At 47.6% G+C, this 21,057-nt stretch overlaps 1 protein-coding gene across 1 annotated transcript; it reads right to left on the bottom strand.

Annotated features, from left to right (window-relative positions):
• Positions 1–8,520: 8,520 nt before the first annotated feature.
• On the bottom strand, positions 8,521–16,306 carry LOC115645555 (olfactory receptor 51G2-like). The gene is made up of 2 exons (XM_030550403.1): positions 15,492–16,306; positions 8,521–8,653 (listed from the first exon to the last, which is right to left on the bottom strand). Exons 1-2 carry the CDS (start codon positions 16,304–16,306, stop codon positions 8,521–8,523), a joined length of 948 nt encoding a protein of 315 aa, XP_030406263.1.
• Positions 16,307–21,057: the final 4,751 nt, after the last annotated feature.

Here is a 21,057-nt window from a genome sequence, read left to right as displayed (position 1 = left end):
AGCCTTGTTTCCCTATGTCTTTGAGCATCTTCCAATCTGTTTGCTCCTTTCTTGTGGAAGCTGAACCCCATGTGAGCTTGGGCCCAGTCACCACACTGCTGTGTGCTCAGTGTGTTACATGGTCAAGGTGTGAAGCTGACCTTTGCCCTCAGACTGTGCTCTGCCAGCCAGACCATCTGAGATGAGAATGCTGTGTCTGTTCCTCCATATTTTGCAATGGCTGCAAACGCCGGTTTGGTGACTCTGCAGAAACTCCGTCATCCTTGTGACACTCCCACACTCCCCTCCAAAATCCTCCTCCTTATTCATTGTTCCTTATGGAGAAGGGAGTGGACATTCCCTACTGGAAGGATCCAAGGGAAATTTAGGGGCTGCCAGGGAGTAATCAGGACCCATATTATTGTTCTATTTTATTTTATTTCAGCAAGTTTACAATGGTGATGGCAACATCACTACCACTCAGCCGCCCTCGAGGTAGCCATGTAACCATTCAGAACCATTTGAACAATGATGACAAGCCCAGATTCTAGGAACAGAGCCTGCAGCAGGGCTGGTGCCACAGTCCAATTAAGTAGCATCACCCCATGTCCCCTGTGATTTGGCCTCCTGCAGTTTGCCATTGGCCATGATGGGGGTTAAAGCTGGTGCACATTAAGCCAAGCAGCTGAGATTCCCTGAGGGCCAAGTGGCCCCCAAGGGGTGCAAACATGCTTCATAAAGACACTTGCCTCCCTATCTAAACAGATGCTGCCTGCTGCTCGTGCAACCTCTCCGCTGACTCCTTTTCCTTTTGGGTGAAAACCTTTGGTGTCAGCTGCTCCCCTTCTAGCAGGAATTATTTACGTTGGCAGGTTTCACTGTCTGTACAATGTGTAGAGAAGCATGAAGGCTGCAAGCAGTTTAAATCTGAAGATGTTCTGTGCCACCGCAGCAAACTCAACTGTGCTGTCAGAGTGACTCTGTAACGGGGGCAGGAGGATAAGGAGCAAGGTGCTCAGTGGGTTATTCAAGTTCCACAGAAACCTGAGGTAGGAGTGTTGAAATCCTGATGCTCCAAGTCAGGATTTCTCAAGAGGTCCCATTTCTACAGGTGCCGTGTGATCTGGGCCCGATCCCACAAGGGGTTGAGGGAGATGAAACCCTACAGAATATCAGTGACAAGTTCTCAAATCTACTCAAGTTTATTTGCTCCTGGAAATTTAATCAGCAAATGAATTTTCAAAGATTTTATTCTCTGCCTTGATTGTGAAGGCAGAAATTCAGAGCTGCATTGCTTTGTGGTAACAGGTCAGAGAAAGCATATTTTCCCCTTATAGTTACTATAGTTACAGGGTAACTGGCATCTCTTCCCCCTCTCTGGTCTCTGAGCACCAAATGTCAGGCCTTGTAGCCTTCCTGCTCATGGGGTGGAATCCTTCCATTCTCCCACCCTCAGACTGGGCTCCGGCCATAGCTCGCTGTGGGTCAGCTGTGCTTCCTGAGCAGGTCCAAGTGGGTTCAGCACCTGTGGTCAGGGCTGACTCTGGCTTTTTTGCTGCCACAAGCAAAAAAAAACCAAAACAAAACAAAGAAAACCTGTGCAGTGGCTGGAGCAGCAAAGGGGGCGAGAAACCAACTTGCCACTGAGCTGGAGCAGCAAAGGGGTGGAGGTGGGGGTGTCATAAACAGATAGTTAAGGGTTAATATTCTTTTACCTGTAAAGGGTTAACAAACAGTAAACCAAAAACACCTGACCAGAGGACCAATCAGGAAACAAGATACTTTAAAAATCTTGGTGGAGGGAAGCCTTTGTTTGTGTTTTTTGGGTTTTGCTTTGTTCTCTCTGGATTCTGAGAGGGACCAGACATGTAAGCAGATTCTGCCAATCTTTCTGAAAAAAATCTCTTCTGTTTAATTTTAGTAAGCAACAGGAAAAGGCAAGTTTAGTCTTTTGATTGTTTTCTGTATTTGCAAATGTGTAGTTTGCTGGGAGTATTTTAAATTGTATTTTGCTGGGAGGAGGCTTATCTCTAGTGTCTATAAGCTGAAGGACCCTGTAACTTTTACTTTTTTTTCTTTCTTTTTATTAAAAGTTTTGCTTTTTAAGACCTGTTTGATTTTTTTCCCCTTGTTGAGGCTCAAGGGAATTGAGTCTGTACTTACCAGGAAATTGGTGAGAGACAGGGAGGGAGAAGGGAGGGGGGAAAGATGGAATCCCTTTGTTTAGATTCAGGGAGCTTGAATCTGTCTATCTCTCCAGGATAACCCAGGGCGGGAAAGATCTGGGAGGAAAAAAGGAGAAGGGGGGGAAATGGTTTATTCCCCTTTGTTGTAAGACTCAAGAAATTTGGGTCTTGGGGTCCCCAGGGAAGGTTTTTTGGGGGACCATAATTTTTTGGGTGGTGGCAGCTTATCAGATCTAAGCTAGTAATTAAGCTTAGAGGAATTCATGCTGGTACCCCATTTTTTGGACTCTAAGATTCAGATTGGGGAAGTATACCATGACAGAGGGCGAAACAAACCTGCCTGCCAGCCGGAAAAGCAAAGGCAAGAAAAAACATTAAAAAAAAAGGAAAAAAAATACCTGCGGGGCAGCGGGTGCAGGGGGACTCCCAGCCCACAGACCCCGGACAGAAGTGTGCACACCCCCGCCAGTAGGGGGGGGAGACAGAGAAGGGGGCAGCCAGGGCTTCCTTAAGCGGGGCGCTTGCCATGTGGCCCCTCCCGCAGCGCATCCTGCTGGGAGGGCTCCGCGTCGCTCTGGTGGGCAGGCTTGCTGCAGACCTGGCATCGCTCCCAGCAGAATGCCGCACCTTGGAATCTCCTGCTCCAAGCACCAGCTTGCTCGGCTGGTGCCTGGAGCCGGCCCTGCCTGTGGTTGACGTGTGTACTAAGGTACAGAAGTGTAAATGTTATGTCAAAACTATTCATTGTAATACAAATATTACAAACAGAACTTTCATGCCATGCCTGTATATTGAAAGCCAGTGGCAGAGTTGTTAGAATCTCTGCAGGAAGGAGCAGGGGTAACTTTACTGCTTATTGGCTTTGGCTTTGGCAAGTGTTTCAGAAGTGCTCCACATACTGTTTGCAATGGGTTTGCGCTATTAACTCTTTGTTCAGTGGACATCTGTGTGGTACTATCTCCTGGTAACTGACTAGAAGCTGTTTCTAACACTTATAGTCAGAGTCATGCACTCAGTAACTCTGCAAGGCTTGTGCAAGACTTTTCAAAAAGTCATGAGAGATCCGAACTGCTGGTCTGTGCTTCTGCAAAGAGGTTAGCTGAGGTGCAGGAAAGGGGAGTTGTATAGTAGCTGTATGTAATTGACCCGAGTCCCCATTACATAAGCATGGCTGAAGTAATGAAAGCTCATGCTCAAATAAATGTGTTAGTCTCTAAGGTGCCACATGTACTCCTGTTCTTTTTGTACACTCAAGTGGACATTAGTGCAATACCAGTGTTTAAAGTATTGACCATTTGTGATGCCAGCTCCTCCGCTGCCCAGCTGAAATAACTGTCAGTGTTAGCTTGAAATTTTCTTAATATCTACAGACTGTTGCATGGGCAGAGGATGCAGGTCCTGTGAGGATAAAGAGAAGCCTGTAGGTATGATCGAAGTCTCTGCATTCCATGAACATTGGCAAAGCACTTCAGCTTCTCTTGGAGGGTTTCTTGGGGGTTAGAGAATATCACTGGAAACATTTGGTAAGGGTGACTTAATAGAGCCTGGTTCTGATTGAATTTACACATGAAACTCTGGCGTGAGGCTGCTGATATCACTGTTATTAAATTAAGGACTTAACTCTAAAAATTTATCTCATAGGGTGGAAAGAGGCAGTTGCATATCCTGAACCGTCAGGGGGAGCACAAAAAATAAATCATATAATGAAGCAATAAAATACATTTTAAAATAGCAACAGTGCAGGACAGATAAATACAATGACCATTTTCACCATGCACTTGCCACGATACAAAGGGCCACACTTAGAAGTGCAGGGCCAGAAAGGGTGTCTATGTGAAGGATATAACAGATTTCAAAGAGAACTACGTACATTCATGGACGAAGGATCACTTGACGATGACCTGTTCTGTTCATTCCCTGTGAGCACCTGGCCTAAGCTACTGTCGAAGAGAGGATGCTGGGCTAGATGAACCTTTCGTCCTAGCCCAGCCCAGCCCATTCAGTGTAGGATAAGCACCTTTTCAAATGGCAAAAACTGGACACAGCTGGACACAGGTTCCCTCTGTGACCCCGCCCCTACCGCTCTCTTCCTCCCAGAGGTCCCACTCCCTGCTCCTCTTCTTCCACCGAGGCTCCAGCCCCTGTCCAGGCCAGAAACCAGAGCTGGGCCATGGAAAGAGCTGATCAGTGAGCCAGAGCCGCTGTGAGGGGGAACAAGAGAATGCGTCAGCCTATGTCTCTCCCCCTCAGGACACATCCCCAGAGAAGGTAGAGAGTCTGGGAATCTCCTCAGCAGCCTCAGCTCCTGGGGTAGATGTAGCCGTTCTTCTGTGGGTCACAACTGTGGATACCAAATTCAGGACAAACTGCTGAGAAATAGGGAAGACAGACCCCAAAACTCATGGTTATTCTCCCAGGAGATATACGGAAGCAGGAATACATAACAAACTTCTGTTTCACCGCACTGGCTAACAAGAAGTCATAAAAGCAGTTTCCTTAGATATTCAAGTCCTTATATCCCCATCAAGAACACTAGATTGAAAGATGTGTGGGTCTTTGGAACCAATGTAATGTAAGAACAGGTTCATTTGATCCCAAAGGACCAACTGTGCACCCAGGTCAATATATAACTGAGATCTTACCCAAAAATCACACTGATACAAATGCTTTGTTATCTCTAATCTAAAGCTTTATTTATTAAAAAAAAAAAGCAAGACTTATAATTGGTTAAAGGAGTCTGTAACGAGGCCTTTGCTTGCTCTCACAGAAATCAGCCAGAGACCTTCTCCAAGTGTAATCAGCAGTGGTTCTTTTATTAACAGTGTCAGCTCCCACCACCTTCTAGTTACAGACAGATGCAAACCAGCAACCTGTGGGATAGTTAGCTTCTCCAGCCAGTGGGGACACACAGCCTGTGGCTCCTCCCTTCCCTTGCTCTTCACCGCTTCCCCCCTCCCCACTGCCTTCCTGCCAGCTTTCTATAGCCCGCTGCCAATAAGGCCCACAGGTGCTTCTGTTTCATCAGTTAGGCACAGCATACCCAGCCAGCCCCAATTAATACTTCTTAATTGGAGCTGGGCTAACAGAGGCCTGGCTCCGGGCCTCCTGGCCAGCAACCTGTTACAGAGTCAAATATGTACAATAAATGAAAAATTCTTCTTTCAGATTTGTAGCAATGATGAAATAAGCTGCTAGCTTGATACGTCTCTGGTTGCTTAAAAATGATTGGAAGGACCTCAGGGCATTCGTTAGATGCTCCCATTAGTATAAATTCATAGACCAGAGGCTTGAGCAGGAAAGATGCAAAATGAAGGCATTTCTTTTTATGGCCTTTTATAGCTTTGGCCATGTGCAAGCAAACCTACTGTTTCTAACACAGCCCCAGCACAGCTACTGGAAAATTGCAGCTGACAAATTGGGGTTTAGAATCCCATGGCCAGTCAGATCTCCATCATAACTTTGCTTAGTCACAGCAGGAAATCATTACCTATACCCGGACAGTACATTTGAGGGACAGTCTATCCAGTGTAGATGGGCGTCTCTCATGGTCCATTGTCAGTTAAGCGTTTATTCGTGAGTCGTTAATTTGAATAGTCCCTCCAAGATTTGCAGGCTAACAACTTTGTGGGTGTTACCTCAGGAGCAAACATCTGAAATCCAGGTATAGAGACAATAGTCCTGCCTTCAAATCTAAAAATGATACATGCATGGAGATAGCACAACCATAACCGGCAAATCATAACCTTTTCATAGACATCTTACATGCCGCGTTTTGTACAAGTGTGTTGCAAATATATAACAGTGGTGGTGAAAGTGATCTATGTGGCCACATTTTGATCATAAAACATCACAGTAGCTCTTACCACGGCCTGGCTCTGGCGTGGCCGGGAGGCGGAGCCTCAGGTGAAGTGGAGCAGCAGGGGCAGGGCTTAGTGATAAGAGATGTGGCTGGGGGGCTCAAGGGAAATGGGGTTGCAGCAAGTCTGAAGCAATGTAGACACCAGCAACAAGGGTGACAGACTGGTCAAGTTGGAGGGTAGGGGACCTTGTGTTTTGGAGAAAACTGAATAAATGTGAAACCTCAAAGGGAGCTCTTGTTTTAAATATTCCAGCTTGAGAGTAAGTGATTGCAAGAACCCTTGAGGGAAGAGCAGGGCACCTGTAGGGCCACCTCAAGCCCCCAGCGGACACTCTGTGGTGGCCCTGATCAGCACGGACATGGCCAGAGTGTGCTGTGCTCTTGGAAGTTGTTAAAGTCAGGCAGAGGTTAGCCAAGTGCCCAGGCTGCTCTAAACTGTGCTGTGGCTGGGGGAGAACAGGCTGGAGAATCAAACTTCCCTAACTGGCTCCTTGCTATCCCTGCTCTCTGCAGCATGGCCGGGAGGGGGAGCTCTGCAGGAGCAGCAGAGATTCCATCCAGGCCTGTCACCACTCAGCTGGCTGGAAGCCTGGTGCTGTGGTCTAGACACTGCTCTGTGACTCAGGACAGGCATGTTTAATTCCCTTCTCGGCTGTGATCGTGGGTGAGCTATTGCTCTATAAATATATCAGGGGAGTAAACACCAGGGAGGGAGATGAACTCCTGCAGCTAAAATACAGTGTTGGCACAAGAACGGATGAGGACAAACTGATGAGGAGGAAACTGAGGCTGGAAAGGACAGATGTCAGCCTTCTGCCAGGTGGAGGCAGAAGCAACCAGGGCAGCCTTCAATCTCTAGGGGTTCCTTTTCACAAAACACAACAGAGAAGCGGCTCGAGCCCCCCATCCACTAAACTGGGAAAATTACACCCCACCCCGTGGTGCCCTTGAAAGCCAACACTTCTCCACTCACAAGCACAAAGTCTGAGTGAAGGAAAGTAATTTTTTCTTCAAGGAGGAAAGTCATCGCATATTAATTAGGGAAAATGCCACAAGCAGGATTCTTAAACATAAAGTTGTGAGCAGAACAGTGCATGTGAGGCAGTGTCTTTTACCTCATATGGTTGAGTCCTACAAAGAAAAGTTCCTTTATTGTGCCCCTCTCTGCTCCCTCACCTCACCTCATTCACTGTGGTCATCCTTGGTATATGTCATAGGAGAATAACCACCAGTTTTGGGGTCTGTCTGCCTTTTTCTCAGAAGTTTGTCCTCAATTTGGTATTTTTCAGTGGTGATCCACAAAAGCACGGTTACATCTACCCCAGGAGCCCAGGCTGCTGTGGGGATTCCCAGATTCTCCACCTTCTCTGGGGATGATTTCTGAGGGACAAAGACATAGACTGGTGCATTCTCTTGTCCCCCCAGTTCCCTGCCCAGGGCAGCTGGAGGCTCCTCGCAGAGGCTCTGGCTCCCTGATCAGCTCTTTCTGTGGCCCAGCTCTGGCTTCTGGTTTGAATAGGGGATGGAGTCTGAGTGGAAGAGGAGGAGCAGGGAATTGGGTCTCAAGGGGAAAGAAGAGGGGCAGGGGTGAGGTCACTGAGGGAACAGGGCTTCTGGCCTATGTCCCGCTTTTCCCTTTTGTAAAGCTGCTCACCTTACACTGAATGGGCTGGGCTGGGATAGGAGCTCGCTGGGCCTGAGCTGAGGCCGGTTTCCACAGTTTTGCATTGCTGGGGCAGCACAAATGGAGCAGAAGGGGAGGGAACCTAGGCCTGAGTCTCTTACCAGGACTCCTGTGTGTCAGACCATTCCTCACACATGCAGTTCTGCTCTGCCTCAGCGGGGAGTGGACTGAGCAGGTGGGCTGTGTGCAAAGCCATTAATGAAGGGGTTGCCTAAATGGTTTCTCCTGGCATTCCTGCAGTAATCATGTCTCTGACACCATTCAGTCTCAAACACTGGACTGAGAGTGCAGGGGAAAACGGATTTACCGGGCCCCTTGAATAACCCCTGTCCCCAGCTGGTGCAGCACCCGTGGATCATGCTGCACCCGGAAGGGCCAGGACTGCGACTGCAGAACAGCTCTGCAGCTTGTTTGATAGCCCTTGGATGTTTAGCCAGACATGGAACAGTGACAGACCAGGTGTAATGGGAAACAGCATCCACATCCCTTCTCTTTATTGATTATCAACAGGAATTGTGAGGTAACAGTGACCATGAATATGGCTCCTTATGGGCCAAAATCCCATTGATCCCCTGGCTCGCCACAAAAAGTCACTCTGTAAATGCTGCTCCCTGCCTTGGTCTCCCTCCCTCAGTGTCAAGTCCTCCCTCACCATCCCTGTCCTCCCTCATCAGCCTTAGACCCTTCCTGAACCTCTCTTCAGAGTGGAGATCAGTAACTCATGCCATATTAGATGTAAGGGTCCAGGATGCAATAGGTGGCCCATTTTTTTCGTCTCCCATGTCACTGGACCTAAGTGATGAACTGAGCCTTCATTTGATGAACACTCTGATTATCCTCTCACGAAGGTGTTTGCTTTTCACACTGTACACAATTGGGTTCATCAGCGGGGGGAGAAGCAGGGAGATGTAGCCCAGGACAATTTGAAGTAACGGTTGACATAACCTTATTCCCAGATTCTGGACCTTAGCGTCCAAAATTTGGGGGTTAGCATGAAAACCTCCAAGCTTAGTTACCAGCTTGGACCTGGTACTGCTGCCACCACCCAAAAAATTAGAGTGTTTTGGGGCACTCTGGTCCCCCTGAAAAACCTTCCCTGGGGACCACAAGACCCAAATCCCTTGAGTCTCACAACAAAGGGAAATAATCCTGATTCCCTTCCCCCCTCCAGGTGCTCCTGGAGAGATACACAGACACAAGCTCTGTGAAACTACGCAGAGTGAGTCCCCCTCTCCGTTCCCAATCCTGGAACAAAAGCACTTTCCTCTTCACCCAGAGGAAATGCAAAATCAGGCTAGCAATCCAACACACAGCTCTCCCCTTGATTTCTTCCTCCCACCAATTCCCTGGTGAGTACAGACTTAATTTCCCTGAAGTAAAGAAAAACTCCAACAGGTCTTAAAAGAAAACTTTATATAAAAAAGAAAGAAAAAATACAAATGGTCTCTCTGTATTAAGATGATACAACACAGGGTCAATTGCTTAAAAGAATATTGAATAAACAGCCTTATTCAAAAAGAATACAAATTAAAGCACTCCAGCACTTACATTCATGCAAATACCAAAGAAAAGAAACCATAGAACTTACTATCTGATCTCTTTGTCCTTACACTTAGAAACAGAAGACTAGAAAATAAAAAGTACTTCTCCAAAGCTCAGAGAAGCCGGCAGACAGACAAAAGACTCAGAGACACACTTCCCTCCACCCAAAGTTGAAAAAATCCAGTTTCCTGATTGGTTCTCTGGTCAGGTGTTTCAGGTGAAAGAGACATTAACCCTTAGCTATCTGTTTATGACACGCCCCCCAAATTGCAGACAGTGGGGAAGCTCACTGGCGGCAATTTCCTTCTAGAACTTGAAAATAAACAGATTAATACAACACATGCACCTTTACATATACTACTAAGTATATAACTAACAGACTTTTACACTTTAAGAACACTTTTTAACTACTGGATTCTGGGAAACTCTCACGGGATGGTGCATCAGCAACTTTGTTAGAAGCTCCTGTGATGTGTTGAATGTCAAAATCAAAATCTTGGAGAGCGAAACTCCAACGAAGAAGTTTCTTGTTGTTCCCCTTGGCAGTCTGAAGCCACTTTAGTGCAGCATGGTCAGTTTGTAGTTGGAACCGCCGTCCCCAAACATATGGGCGTAGCTTCTCCAGGGCGTACACAATGGCATAGCATTCCTTTTCACTGACTGACCAGTGACTTTCCCTCTCAGACAGTTTTTTGCTGAGAAACACGACAGGATGGAAGTTGTGATCTGTTGCTTCCTGCATGAGTACTGCTCCTATACCACGCTCAGATGCATCCGTGGTTACTAGGAATGGCTTGTCAAAGTCCGGGGCCCTGAGTACAGGGTCAGACATGAGCGTTGCCTTAAGCTGGGTAAAGGCTTTTTGACACTCATTAGTCCACTTAACGGCATTTGGCTGGGTCTTTTTGGTTAGGTCGGTCAATGGGGCAGCGATTTGGCTGTAGTGTGGTACCAATCGCCTGTAGTATCCGGCCAAGCCTAAGAAGGATTGGACCTGTTTTTTTGACCTTGGGACAGGCCACTTTTGGATAGCATCCACCTTGGCCTGTAGGGGGTTTATGGTTCCTCGACCCACCTGGTGCCCCAGGTAAGTCACTCTGTTTTGGCCTATTTGACACTTTTTGGCCTTAACAGTTAGTCCTGCCTGCCTGATGCGCTCAAAGACCTTTTCCAGGTGTAGTAGGTGTTCTGGCCAGGAGTCTGAAAAAATGGCCACATCATCGAGGTAGGCAACTGCGAATTCTCCCAGTCCAGCTAGTAGACCATCTACCAGCCTCTGGAAGGTGGCGGGCGCATTTCGAAGGCCGAAAGGAAGGACATTGAATTCATACACCCCCGCATGGGTGACGAATGCTGACCTCTCCTTGGCGGGTTCATCTAGCGGTACTTGCCAGTACCCCTTGGTTAAGTCTATTGTAGAGATGAACTGGGCACGTCCCAACTTTTCCAATAGCTCATCAGTGCGTGGCATTGGATAGTTGTCCGGACGAGTTACCGCATTTAGCTTACGGTAGTCCACGCAAAAGCGTATTTCCCCATCTGGTTTGGGTACCAGAACCACTGGAGATGCCCATGCACTGGTAGATGAGCGGATTATACCCATCTGTAGCATGTTCTGGATCTCCCGTTCTATAGCAGCTTGGGCATGAGGAGACACCCGGTAGGGTGGGGTTCTGATTGGGTGAGCATTACCTGTATCAATGGAGTGGTATGCCCGTTCAGTCCGTCCTGGGGTGGCTGAGAACAATGGGGCGAAGCTAGTGCACAGCTCCTTGATTTGTTGCCGCTGCAGACGTTCCAGGGTGGTTGAGAGGTTCACCTCTTCCACGCCACCGTCTTTTTTCCCGTCGTAGTAGACACCGTCAGGCCACTCAGCATCATCTCCCTGGACTGTAAACTGACAAACCTGTAAGTCTCTGGAATAGAAAGGCTTGAGAGAATTAACATGGTACACTTTAGGCTTTAGTGAGGAATTGGGAAATGCTATGAGGTAGTTTACAGCTCCCAGGCGCTCTTGGACCGTGAATGGCCCTTCCCATGATGCTTCCATCTTATGGGCCTGTTGCGCCTTCAAGACCATAACCTGGTCTCCTACCTTGAAGGAACGTTCTCTGGCATGTCTGTCATACCAGGCCTTTTGCTCTTCTTGAGCATCCTTTAGGTTCTCTCTAGCAAGGGCTAAAGAGTGTCGGAGGGTGCTTTGTAGGTTGCTTACAAAGTCCAGAATGTTAGTTCCTGGAGAAGGCGTAAACCCCTCCCATTGCTGCTTCACCAACTGTAATGGCCCCTTAACCTCGTGACCATACACAAGTTCAAATGGTGAAAACCCTAAACTGGGATGTGGTACAGCCCTGTAGGCAAACAGCAACTGCTGCAACACTAGGTCCCAATTATTGGAGAATTCGTTGATGAATTTTCTTATCATGGCCCCCAAAGTTCCATTGAACCTTTCCACCAGGCCATTGGTTTGATGGTGGTACGGGGTGGCAACCAAGTGATTCACCCCATGAGTTTCCCACAGTTTTTCCATGGTCCCTGCCAGGAAATTAGACCCTGAATCTGTAAGGATGTCAGAGGGCCAACCTACCCTGGCAAAGATGTCTGTTAGGGCCAGGCACACAGTGTTAGCCCTGGTGTTGCCTAGAGCTACTGCTTCTGGCCATCGGGTAGCAAAGTCCACTAAAGTCAGTACGTACTGCTTTCCTCTGGGCGTCTTTTTTGGGAAAGGGCCCAGAATATCCACAGCTACTCGCTGAAAGGGGACCTCAATTATGGGGAGTGGCTGGAGAGGGGCCTTGACCTGGTCTTGAGGCTTACCTACTCTTTGGCATACCTCACAAGACCGGACATACTTGGCAACATCCTTGCCCATCCCCTCCCAGTGGAAGGACTTCCCCAACCGGTCCTTGGTTCTGTTCACCCCAGCATGGCCACTGGGATGATCATGGGCTAAGCTTAAGAGCTTCTCCCGGTACTTAGTTGGGACCACCAACTGTTTGTGCGGCTGCCATTCTTCCCGGTGTCCACCAGAAAGAATTTCCTTGTATAAAAGTCCTTGGTCTATAACAAACCGGGATCGATTAGAAGAGCTGAGAGGCGGTGGGGTGCTCCGTGCCGCCGCCCACGCTTTCTGAAGGCTGTCATCTGCTTCCTGCTCAGCCTGGAACTGTTCCCTTGAGGCTGGGGTCACCAGTTCTTCCTCAGACTGTGGACTTGGGCTTGGTCCCTCTGGAAGCGATGTAGGTGATGGGGTTGGTTCCGTTGCTGGTGAACCGCTCTCCGCTGGTGCACCTGAGGGTATTTCAGGCTCTGGCTGAGCCTTTTGGGTATGGCTGTCGTGTGCTTCTGCCAGTTCTGGCTCGCTGGCGCCCTCTGGCGTTGAGTTTGAAGATGTGGTTGCACTTGCTGGTGCTGGTTGCTGTTCCAGTTCCGGGCCTGGGACTGGAGATGCTGTGGCTGTTTCAGTGGTAGGCATGGAATCCGGGTCCACTACCTCTGTCTGGGTCTCTGGTAACACAGACGGGGCTTCTGTGGACGGCTCAGGAACAGGAATGGGTCTGGAAGCTTGCCTGGTTTGGCTACGGGTAACCATTCCCACTCTCTTGGCCCGCCTCACCTGGTTGGCCAAGTCTTCCCCCAGTAGCATGGGGATAGGATAATTGTCATAGACTGCAAAAGTCCACATTCCTGACCAGCCTTTGTACTGGACAGGCAGTTGAGCTGTAGGCAAGTCTACAGCTTGTGACATGAAGGGGTAAATTGTAACTTTGGCCTTTGGGTTGATGAATTTGGGGTCAACGAAGGATTGGTGGATAGCTGACACTTGTGCCCCCGTGTCTCTCCACGCAGTAACCTTCTTTCCGCCCACTCGCAAATTTTCCCTTCGCTCCAAGGGTATTTGAGAGGCATCTGGGCCTGGGGATCTTTGGGGTGATGGTGGTGTAATGAATTGCACTCGCATGGTGTTCTTGGGACAGTTGGCCTTGATATGTCCCAGTTCATTACACTTAAAGCATCTTCCATCTGATGGGTCACTGGGCCGAGGTGAGTTACTGGAGACTGGTGAGGTTGAAGAGTAGGGTATCTGTGGCTTTACTTGGGTGGTATGGAGGGTCTTTGGCTGTCCTCGGTTGTAGGGTTTATGGTCTGTGTGCCCCCTGGGGTAATCGTTCCCCTTGACAGTAGCTTTTTTGCTTTCTGCCAGTTCCATCCATTTGGCTCCAATCTCCCCCGCCTCAGCGATAGTTTTGGGATTTCTATCTTGTATGTACCGTGTGATGTCTTCAGGAACACCATCCAAGAACTGCTCCATTTGTATGAGGAGGTTCACTTCTTCCAAGGTTTGAATGTTGTTTCCTGTTAACCAGGCCTCATAGTTTTTTGCAATGTAGTAGGCGTGTTTGGGAAATGACACCTCTGGTTTCCATTTTTGGGTTCTGAAGCGCCGACGGGCATGATCTGGGGTTATCCCCATCCTGTATCTGGCCTTGGTTTGAAAAAGTTTATAGTCATTCATTTGCAGCTTAGGCATTTCAGCTGCCACCTCTGCTAAAGGTCCACTGAGTTGTGGCCTTAATTCTACCATGTACTGGTCTTCGGGGATGCTGTACCCAAGACAGGCTCTTTCAAAATTTTCCAAGAAGGCCTCGGTGTCATCACCTGCCTTGTAGGTGGGAAATTTCCTGTGCTGTGGAGCAATAATGGGCGATGGGTTGTTAGGATTGGCTGGAGTCTGTTGCTTAGCCTTTTCTAATTCCATGGCCTGTTGGTGGGCTTCCCTCTGGAGTTCTATCTGTCTTCTGTGGGCTGCCTCATCTTCTTCTAGTTTTCTTTTGTGTGCTGCCTCTTGGGCTGCCTGTTTGATGCTTTCTTCCTTTTCTTTTATCTCCATCTCTTTTTGTTTCATTTCCAGTTGTCGCCTGTGTTCAGCTTCTTTGATGTGTTCTTCGGCGTTTCTTTTTGCCTTAGAAGTCATGGTTCCTGTTTTCTTGTGTTGGGGTGCCCTCCGGTGTTTATCTTCTGAACTGCAGGTTCTCTGTTGCCTCCTGAAGTCTGCCTAGCAACAGTGCCTTTTCCCTTTTCTCTCTCTAGCTAATGTTCAATTAAGGGAAACCAGAAAAACCACTTTATTTGCATGCATATAAGTGCTGGTACTTTGCCTCCTAATGGGAGGGCTATTGCATGACAAAAGACCCTTAACAGTCTTCTCGCTTAACATGCAAACCACAAACTGCTAGAGAGCAGAAAAAAAAATTCTCTCTGGTTCCCTTTTAAAACCAAACTGTTTCTCTCTGCTAAAAAGCCCTTAGCAGAGAAAAGAAAAATATAATATTCCTACTGGCTTCTGGATTCTGTCTATATCCCGCCGCTGCCACTCATGACATAACCTTATTCCCAGATTCTGGACCTTAGCGTCCAAAATTTGGGGGTTAGCATGAAAACCTCCAAGCTTAGTTACCAGCTTGGACCTGGTACTGCTGCCACCACCCAAAAATTAGAGTGTTTTGGGGCACTCTGGTCCCCCTGAAAAACCTTCCCTGGGGACCACAAGACCCAAATCCCTTGAGTCTCACAACAAAGGGAAATAATCCTGATTCCCTTCCCCCCTCCAGGTGCTCCTGGAGAGATACACAGACACAAGCTCTGTGAAACTACGCAGAGTGAGTCCCCCTCTCCGTTCCCAATCCTGGAACAAAAGCACTTTCCTCTTCACCCAGAGGAAATGCAAAATCAGGCTAGCAATCCAACACACAGCTCTCCCCTTGATTTCTTCCTCCCACCAATTCCCTGGTGAGTACAGACTTAATTTCCCTGAAGTAAAGAAAAACTCCAACAGGTCTTAAAAGAAAACTTTATATAAAAAAGAAAGAAAAAATACAAATGGTCTCTCTGTATTAAGATGATACAACACAGGGTCAATTGCTTAAAAGAATATTGAATAAACAGCCTTATTCAAAAAGAATACAAATTAAAGCACTCCAGCACTTACATTCATGCAAATACCAAAGAAAAGAAATCATAGAACTTACTATCTGATCTCTTTGTCCTTACACTTAGAAACAGAAGACTAGAAAATAAAAAGTACTTCTCCAAAGCTCAGAGAAGCCGGCAGACAGACAAAAGACTCAGAGACACACTTCCCTCCACCCAAAGTTGAAAAAATCCAGTTTCCTGATTGGTTCTCTGGTCAGGTGTTTCAGGTGAAAGAGACATTAACCCTTAGCTATCTGTTTATGACAACGGTAAGGAGCCCTTCTCAAAGCTCTGTATCACAGACAAGCTGATCTCTGGTGTGTAGAAGAGCAGGAGGGCACAGAGGTGCGAGAAGCAGGTGTTCAGGACCCTCAGGCACTCCTCGTGGGACCCGATGCTTAGCACTGTTTTGAGGATCATCACATAAGAGAGGAAGATGAGCAGCGAGTCTAACCCCATCTGGAAGAGTTTAGTAAACAATCGATAGATAATATTGACTGTGATGTCTGAACAAGCCATGTTCATGATCTCCCGGTGCACACAGTAGGAATGGGAGAGGACATTGGCTCGACAGTAGTGGAACCGTTTCAGGAGAAAGGGGAGTGGAAGTATTATGACCGTAGCTCTTAGCACAGCCACCAGTCCCATCTTGGCTATTCTCGGCAGGGTTAAGATGGAAGTATATCTCAGCGGGTTATAGATCGCGATGAAACGGTCAAAGGCCATCAACAATAGCACGGAGGATTCAATACAATGAAGCACATGGATGAAGAAAAGCTGGGCTAAACAGGCATCGAGGCTGATCTCCCTAGAGTTAAACAAGTATATGCCCAGTATTGTTGGCATGGTAGTTATCAATATGCCAAGATCTGTGGTAGCCAACATGTAAAGGAAAATGTACATGGGCTCATGGAGGCTTGAATCTATTTTTATAATGAACAGAATGACTGAATTTCCTACTATTGAAATAACATACATGAAGCAGAATGAGATAGAAATCCAGAGATGTGTATCTCCATGACTTGGTAGCCTGGTTAGAAGGAATATTACAGATTTAAATTTAGTGTCATTGACAGCTGACATATTGTACTGGGCAGGTCTGAAGAGTTCTGAAATATTCTTTCTAAAAGAAAAGAAGGAGGAAATTAGATGATCAAGAAACCATTCTGCTCTCAGTGCAAATCTACAGACTCCCAGAGCATGAAGGTAGATAAGCAAAAACTTACTCTAGGATTTACACAGATCTGATTAGCCAGACTGGATCAGACTTGTAGTCCATCTACCCCAGTAACCAGTGGCCATGTCCAGATGCTTCACAGGAAGGTGAAAGTAGCCCTAATTAGGCAGCTATGAAATAGTCTGCTCCCAGGAAGTTTCCCCCTGACACCCACTAGTTAGACATATTTTGTGGTGTAAATCAGGAAGGTTTAGAGCTTCTCCAAAACTTTTTTTAAAACAATCCTCTACTCTAACTGGATTTTCAGATTACTCAGTCCCTTTTTGAATCCTGCTAAGATCTTTCCCCCATTGATATCTTATGGCTGTGAATTCCATATCCTACTTGATTGCTGTGTGATTTTATCATTGTGCCCTTAAATCATAAAAATATAAGAGTGGCCATGCTGGGTGAGACAAAAGGTCCATCTAGCCCAGCATCCTGTCTTCAACAGTGGCTTAGGCCAGGTGCCCCACAGCGAATGAGCCGAATACGTCATCATCAAGTGATCCATCATCCATGAATTTATGTAGTTCTTTTTTGAACTCTGTTATACCCTTCACACAGATACCATTTCTGGCCCCCTACTTCTGAGTGTGGTCCCTTGTATCATGCCATGTGTATAAACACATGCAAGTGCATGGTGAATACGGTCATTATATTTATTTGTCCTACACTGTTAAGATTTTTAAATGTGTTTTATAGCTTCATTATATGAATTATTTTTTTCTGCACTCCTGACAGTTCAGGATATGCAACTGCCTCTTCGCTGCATATGAGATAAATTTTTAGGGTCAGGTACTTAATTTAATGACAGTGACATCAACAGCCACCCGCCAGACTTTCGTACGTAAATTCAATCAGAACCAGGCTCTATTAACTCACACTTATCAAAGGTTCCCAGTGATATACTCTGAACCCCAAGAAACCCTCCAAGGGAAGCTGAAGTGCTTTGCCTGGCCAATGTTGATGGAATCCAGAGACTTCGATCATCCTACAGATTTTTCTTTATACCCCTGAGACCTGCATCCTCTCCCCATGCAACAGTCTGTAGATATTAGGAAAATTACAAGCTAACACTGACAGTTTTTTCAGCTGTGCAGGGGAGGAGTTGGCTTCACAAACGGGTCAATACTTCAAACATGTCATTGCACTAATATCCACTTGGGAGTACAAGTTACTTCAACCATGCTCATGTAATTGGAGACCTGGGACAATTACATACAGCTATTATACCACTCCCCTTTCCTGAACCTCAGCTAAACTTTTTGCTGAAACACAGACCAGCGGTTCGCGTCTCTTGTGACTTTTTGGAAAGTCTTGCACAAGTCTTGCAGAGTTATTGAATGCATGACTCTGAATATAAATGTTAGAAACAGCTTCTAGTCAGTTACCAGGAGACAGTATCACACAAATGTCCACTGAACAAAGAGTTAATAGTACAAGCCCATTGCAAGCAGTATGTGGAGCACTTCTGAAACACTTTCTAAATCCAAAGCCATTAAGCAGTAAAGTTACCCCTGCTCCTTCCTGCAGAGATTCTAACAACTCTGCTGCTTGATTTCGATATACAGGCATGGCATGAGGGTTTGGTTTGTAATATCTGTATTACAATGAATAGTTTTGGCCTAACATTTACACCTCTGTACCTTAGTACACACATGTCAACCACAGGTGCTGAACCCACTTGGACCTGCTTGACAAGCACAGTTGATCCACAGTTGAGGGTGAGGGAATGGTGGGATTCCACAGCAGGTGCAGGAAGGCTACAAGGCCTGACATTTGGCACTGAGAGACCAGAGAGGGGAAGGAGATGCCAGTAGCCCTGTAACTATAGTAACTATAAGGGGAAAATATGCTTTCTCTGACCTGTTACTACAAAGCAATGCAGCCCTGAATTCCTGCCTTCACAATCAAAGCAGAGAATAAAATCTTTGAAAATTCATTTGCTGATTAAATTTTCAGGAGGAAATAAACCTGAGTGAATTTGGGAACTAGTCACTGAATTCTTTGGGGTCTCCTTTCACTGAGCCCCTGGCAGGATCAGGCTCAGAGCCTACAGTATCTGTGGAAGTGGGATCCCTTGAGAAATCCTGACTTGGGACATCATGCTTTTAATACTCCTACCTCACGTGTCTGTGGAATTGAATAACTCACTAAGCACTTTGCTGCCTGTCCTCCTGCCCCTGTTACAGAGTCACTCTGACAGCTCAGTTGAGTTTACTGCGGTGGCACAGAACATCTTCAGATTTAAACAGCTTGCAGCCTTTACCCTTCACTTCCCATTGTAAAGACAGTGAAACCTGCCAACGTACCCAATTCCTGCTAGAAGAGGAGCCGCTGACACCAGAGGTCTTCACCCTAAAGGACAAGGAGTCACTGAAGAAGTTGCAGGGCAGCAGGCAGTATCTGTTCAGATAGGAGGCAACTGTATTTATGAAGCATGTTTGCACATTCCCTTGGGGGCCACTTGGCCATTAGGGAAACTCAGCTGCTTGGCTTTGTGTGCACCAGCTTTAACCCCTCTCACGGCCAATGGCAAACTGCAGGAGGCTAAATCACAGGGGACATGGGGTGATACTACCTAATTGGACTGCAGTGCCAGCCCTGCTGCAGGCTCTATTCCAAGAATCCAGGCTTGTCATCATATTGTTCTGATTGGTTACATGGCTACCTCGAGGGTGGATGAGTGGTAACAATGGGGCCATCACAGCTGTGATCTTGCTGAAATAAAATAAAATAGAATAATAATATGGGGCTGATTACTCCTGGCAGCCCCCTTTCTTGCATTACAAACACATGGAAATTTCCTTTGGATCCTTCCAGTAAGGGAGGACCCTTCCCTTCTCCATGAGGAACAAGGAATAAGGAGGAGGATTTCAGAGGGGAATGTGGGAGTGCCACAAGGATGCCAGGAGTTTCCACACAGTCACCAGAACGGTGTTTGCATCCATTGCAAACAATAGAGGAACAGACACAGGAGCCTCATCTTAGATGGTCTGGCTGGGAGAAAGCAGTCTGAGGGCAAAGGTCAGCTTCACACCTTGACCCCGTAAAACACTGAGCATAGAGCACTTTGGTGACAGGGCCTAGGCTCACACGGGGTTCAGCACAGGCTGCTTCCACAAGAAAGGGGCAAACAGACGGGAAGATGCTCTCGGAGACACAGGGACACAAGGCTGGGTTGAAGTAGGGGTGTAGCCATGAGTGGGCCAGGGGTGGCGGACGGGGGCCACCCACTGAGCATCCAAGCCCAATCCACCAGCTGGGACTCCCGATCCCAGTCTGGTGCCCAGCTGTATCCCTCTCCTGCCAGTCCGGAGCACTGATTCCCAGGTCTCTTATGCCAGATGGGGGTGTGCCTTGTGTGGACGGGTTTGGGCCAGTAGTGGACTAGCTACACATCCTGGGGCAATGGTGTTACCCTGATCCATTCCTCCTAGCCACCACTCCTCTGCTGAAGCGAGGTCCGGGTGCAGGGGATTGCCCCCTCCCCACACCCAACTCCTGGAGAGCGGGTTGGGGTTCTGGAATTGTGCTGAGCGTAGGAGTGGGGTAAGCCCAGCATCTCAGAATCGCTGGGCGGGGGAAGAAGAATAAGCCCCCCACTGCTTGACAGAGTGGCCTGACCTCATTCCCTAACAGGAGTGCCGAGTGTAAACCCCTTTGCCTTTGACACCATTTCCCCAGCAGGAAAGGAGCTGCAGAAGGGATGGAGAGGGTACTTCAATTTTCTGGTTGAGTCAAAATCCTAATCTGTCTCTGTAGGGGGCATTGGGGTTCCTGAAGACTCAGCCCACCCAATTATTCTGTTCTAACTACATCACTGGTCCCACGAGCCCACTGGCTTCCCAGAAGAATGTAAGGTAGATGGTTTCTGTCTCTCCGTCTCCTGAGCAAAGCCTGAATAATTTAGTTTGTAGTGATATATGAGCAGGGCTGGATTAACTCTTCTGGGGGCCCAGGGCTATTAGAATTTGTGACGCCTAATAGGATCCAGAATGGGCACAAAGATGAGGGGTTCAGAGATGAGGAGGGGGCTGCGGGAGAGGTAGGAAGGTGGGTGCAGGAGAGGGGGAGGGCTCCAACTGTGGGTGTGGGCTCTGGGGATAAAACTTTTGGAGTGCAGGAGGGGGCTCAGAGCAGGAGCTTGGGGTGGGAGTGGGAATCTGGGCAAGACTTAGGATTCAGGAGATGGCAGGAGGTTGGGGTTCGGCCCTGGGATGGAGTAAAGGTGTGCAAGAGGGCTCAGGGATGGGGCAGAGGGTTGGGGTGTGGGGCACTTCCCTGGGGTAGATCTCATTTGCTGAAGAGGTGCAGGTAGCTTCACATGGCCCTGGACTTGCCTGCATGTACCACCCCCTACGAAAGGTGCTTCCTGACACTCACAGTATCACGGCTCTAGACGCAGGGCATGGGACGGCAGCTTCCTGTCATTCATTCCCAGCTTCTGGCAAACAGAGGCTAGGGAAACCATCCCTGCCCACCCTGGCTAATAGCCACTGATGGGCCTATCCTCCATAAATTTGTCAAGTTCTTTTTTTTTAACCCTGTTATAGTCTTGGCCTTCACAATATCCTCTGGCAAGGAAGTCCATCGGTTGACTGAGTTGTGTGAA

This window comes from Gopherus evgoodei, chromosome 1 (genome assembly GCF_007399415.2).
Source record: "Gopherus evgoodei ecotype Sinaloan lineage chromosome 1, rGopEvg1_v1.p, whole genome shotgun sequence".
NCBI lineage: Eukaryota > Metazoa > Chordata > Testudines > Testudinidae > Gopherus > Gopherus evgoodei.
Note: the sequence above shows the minus strand (reverse complement) of the source record. Positions and strands in the feature narration are given on the sequence as shown.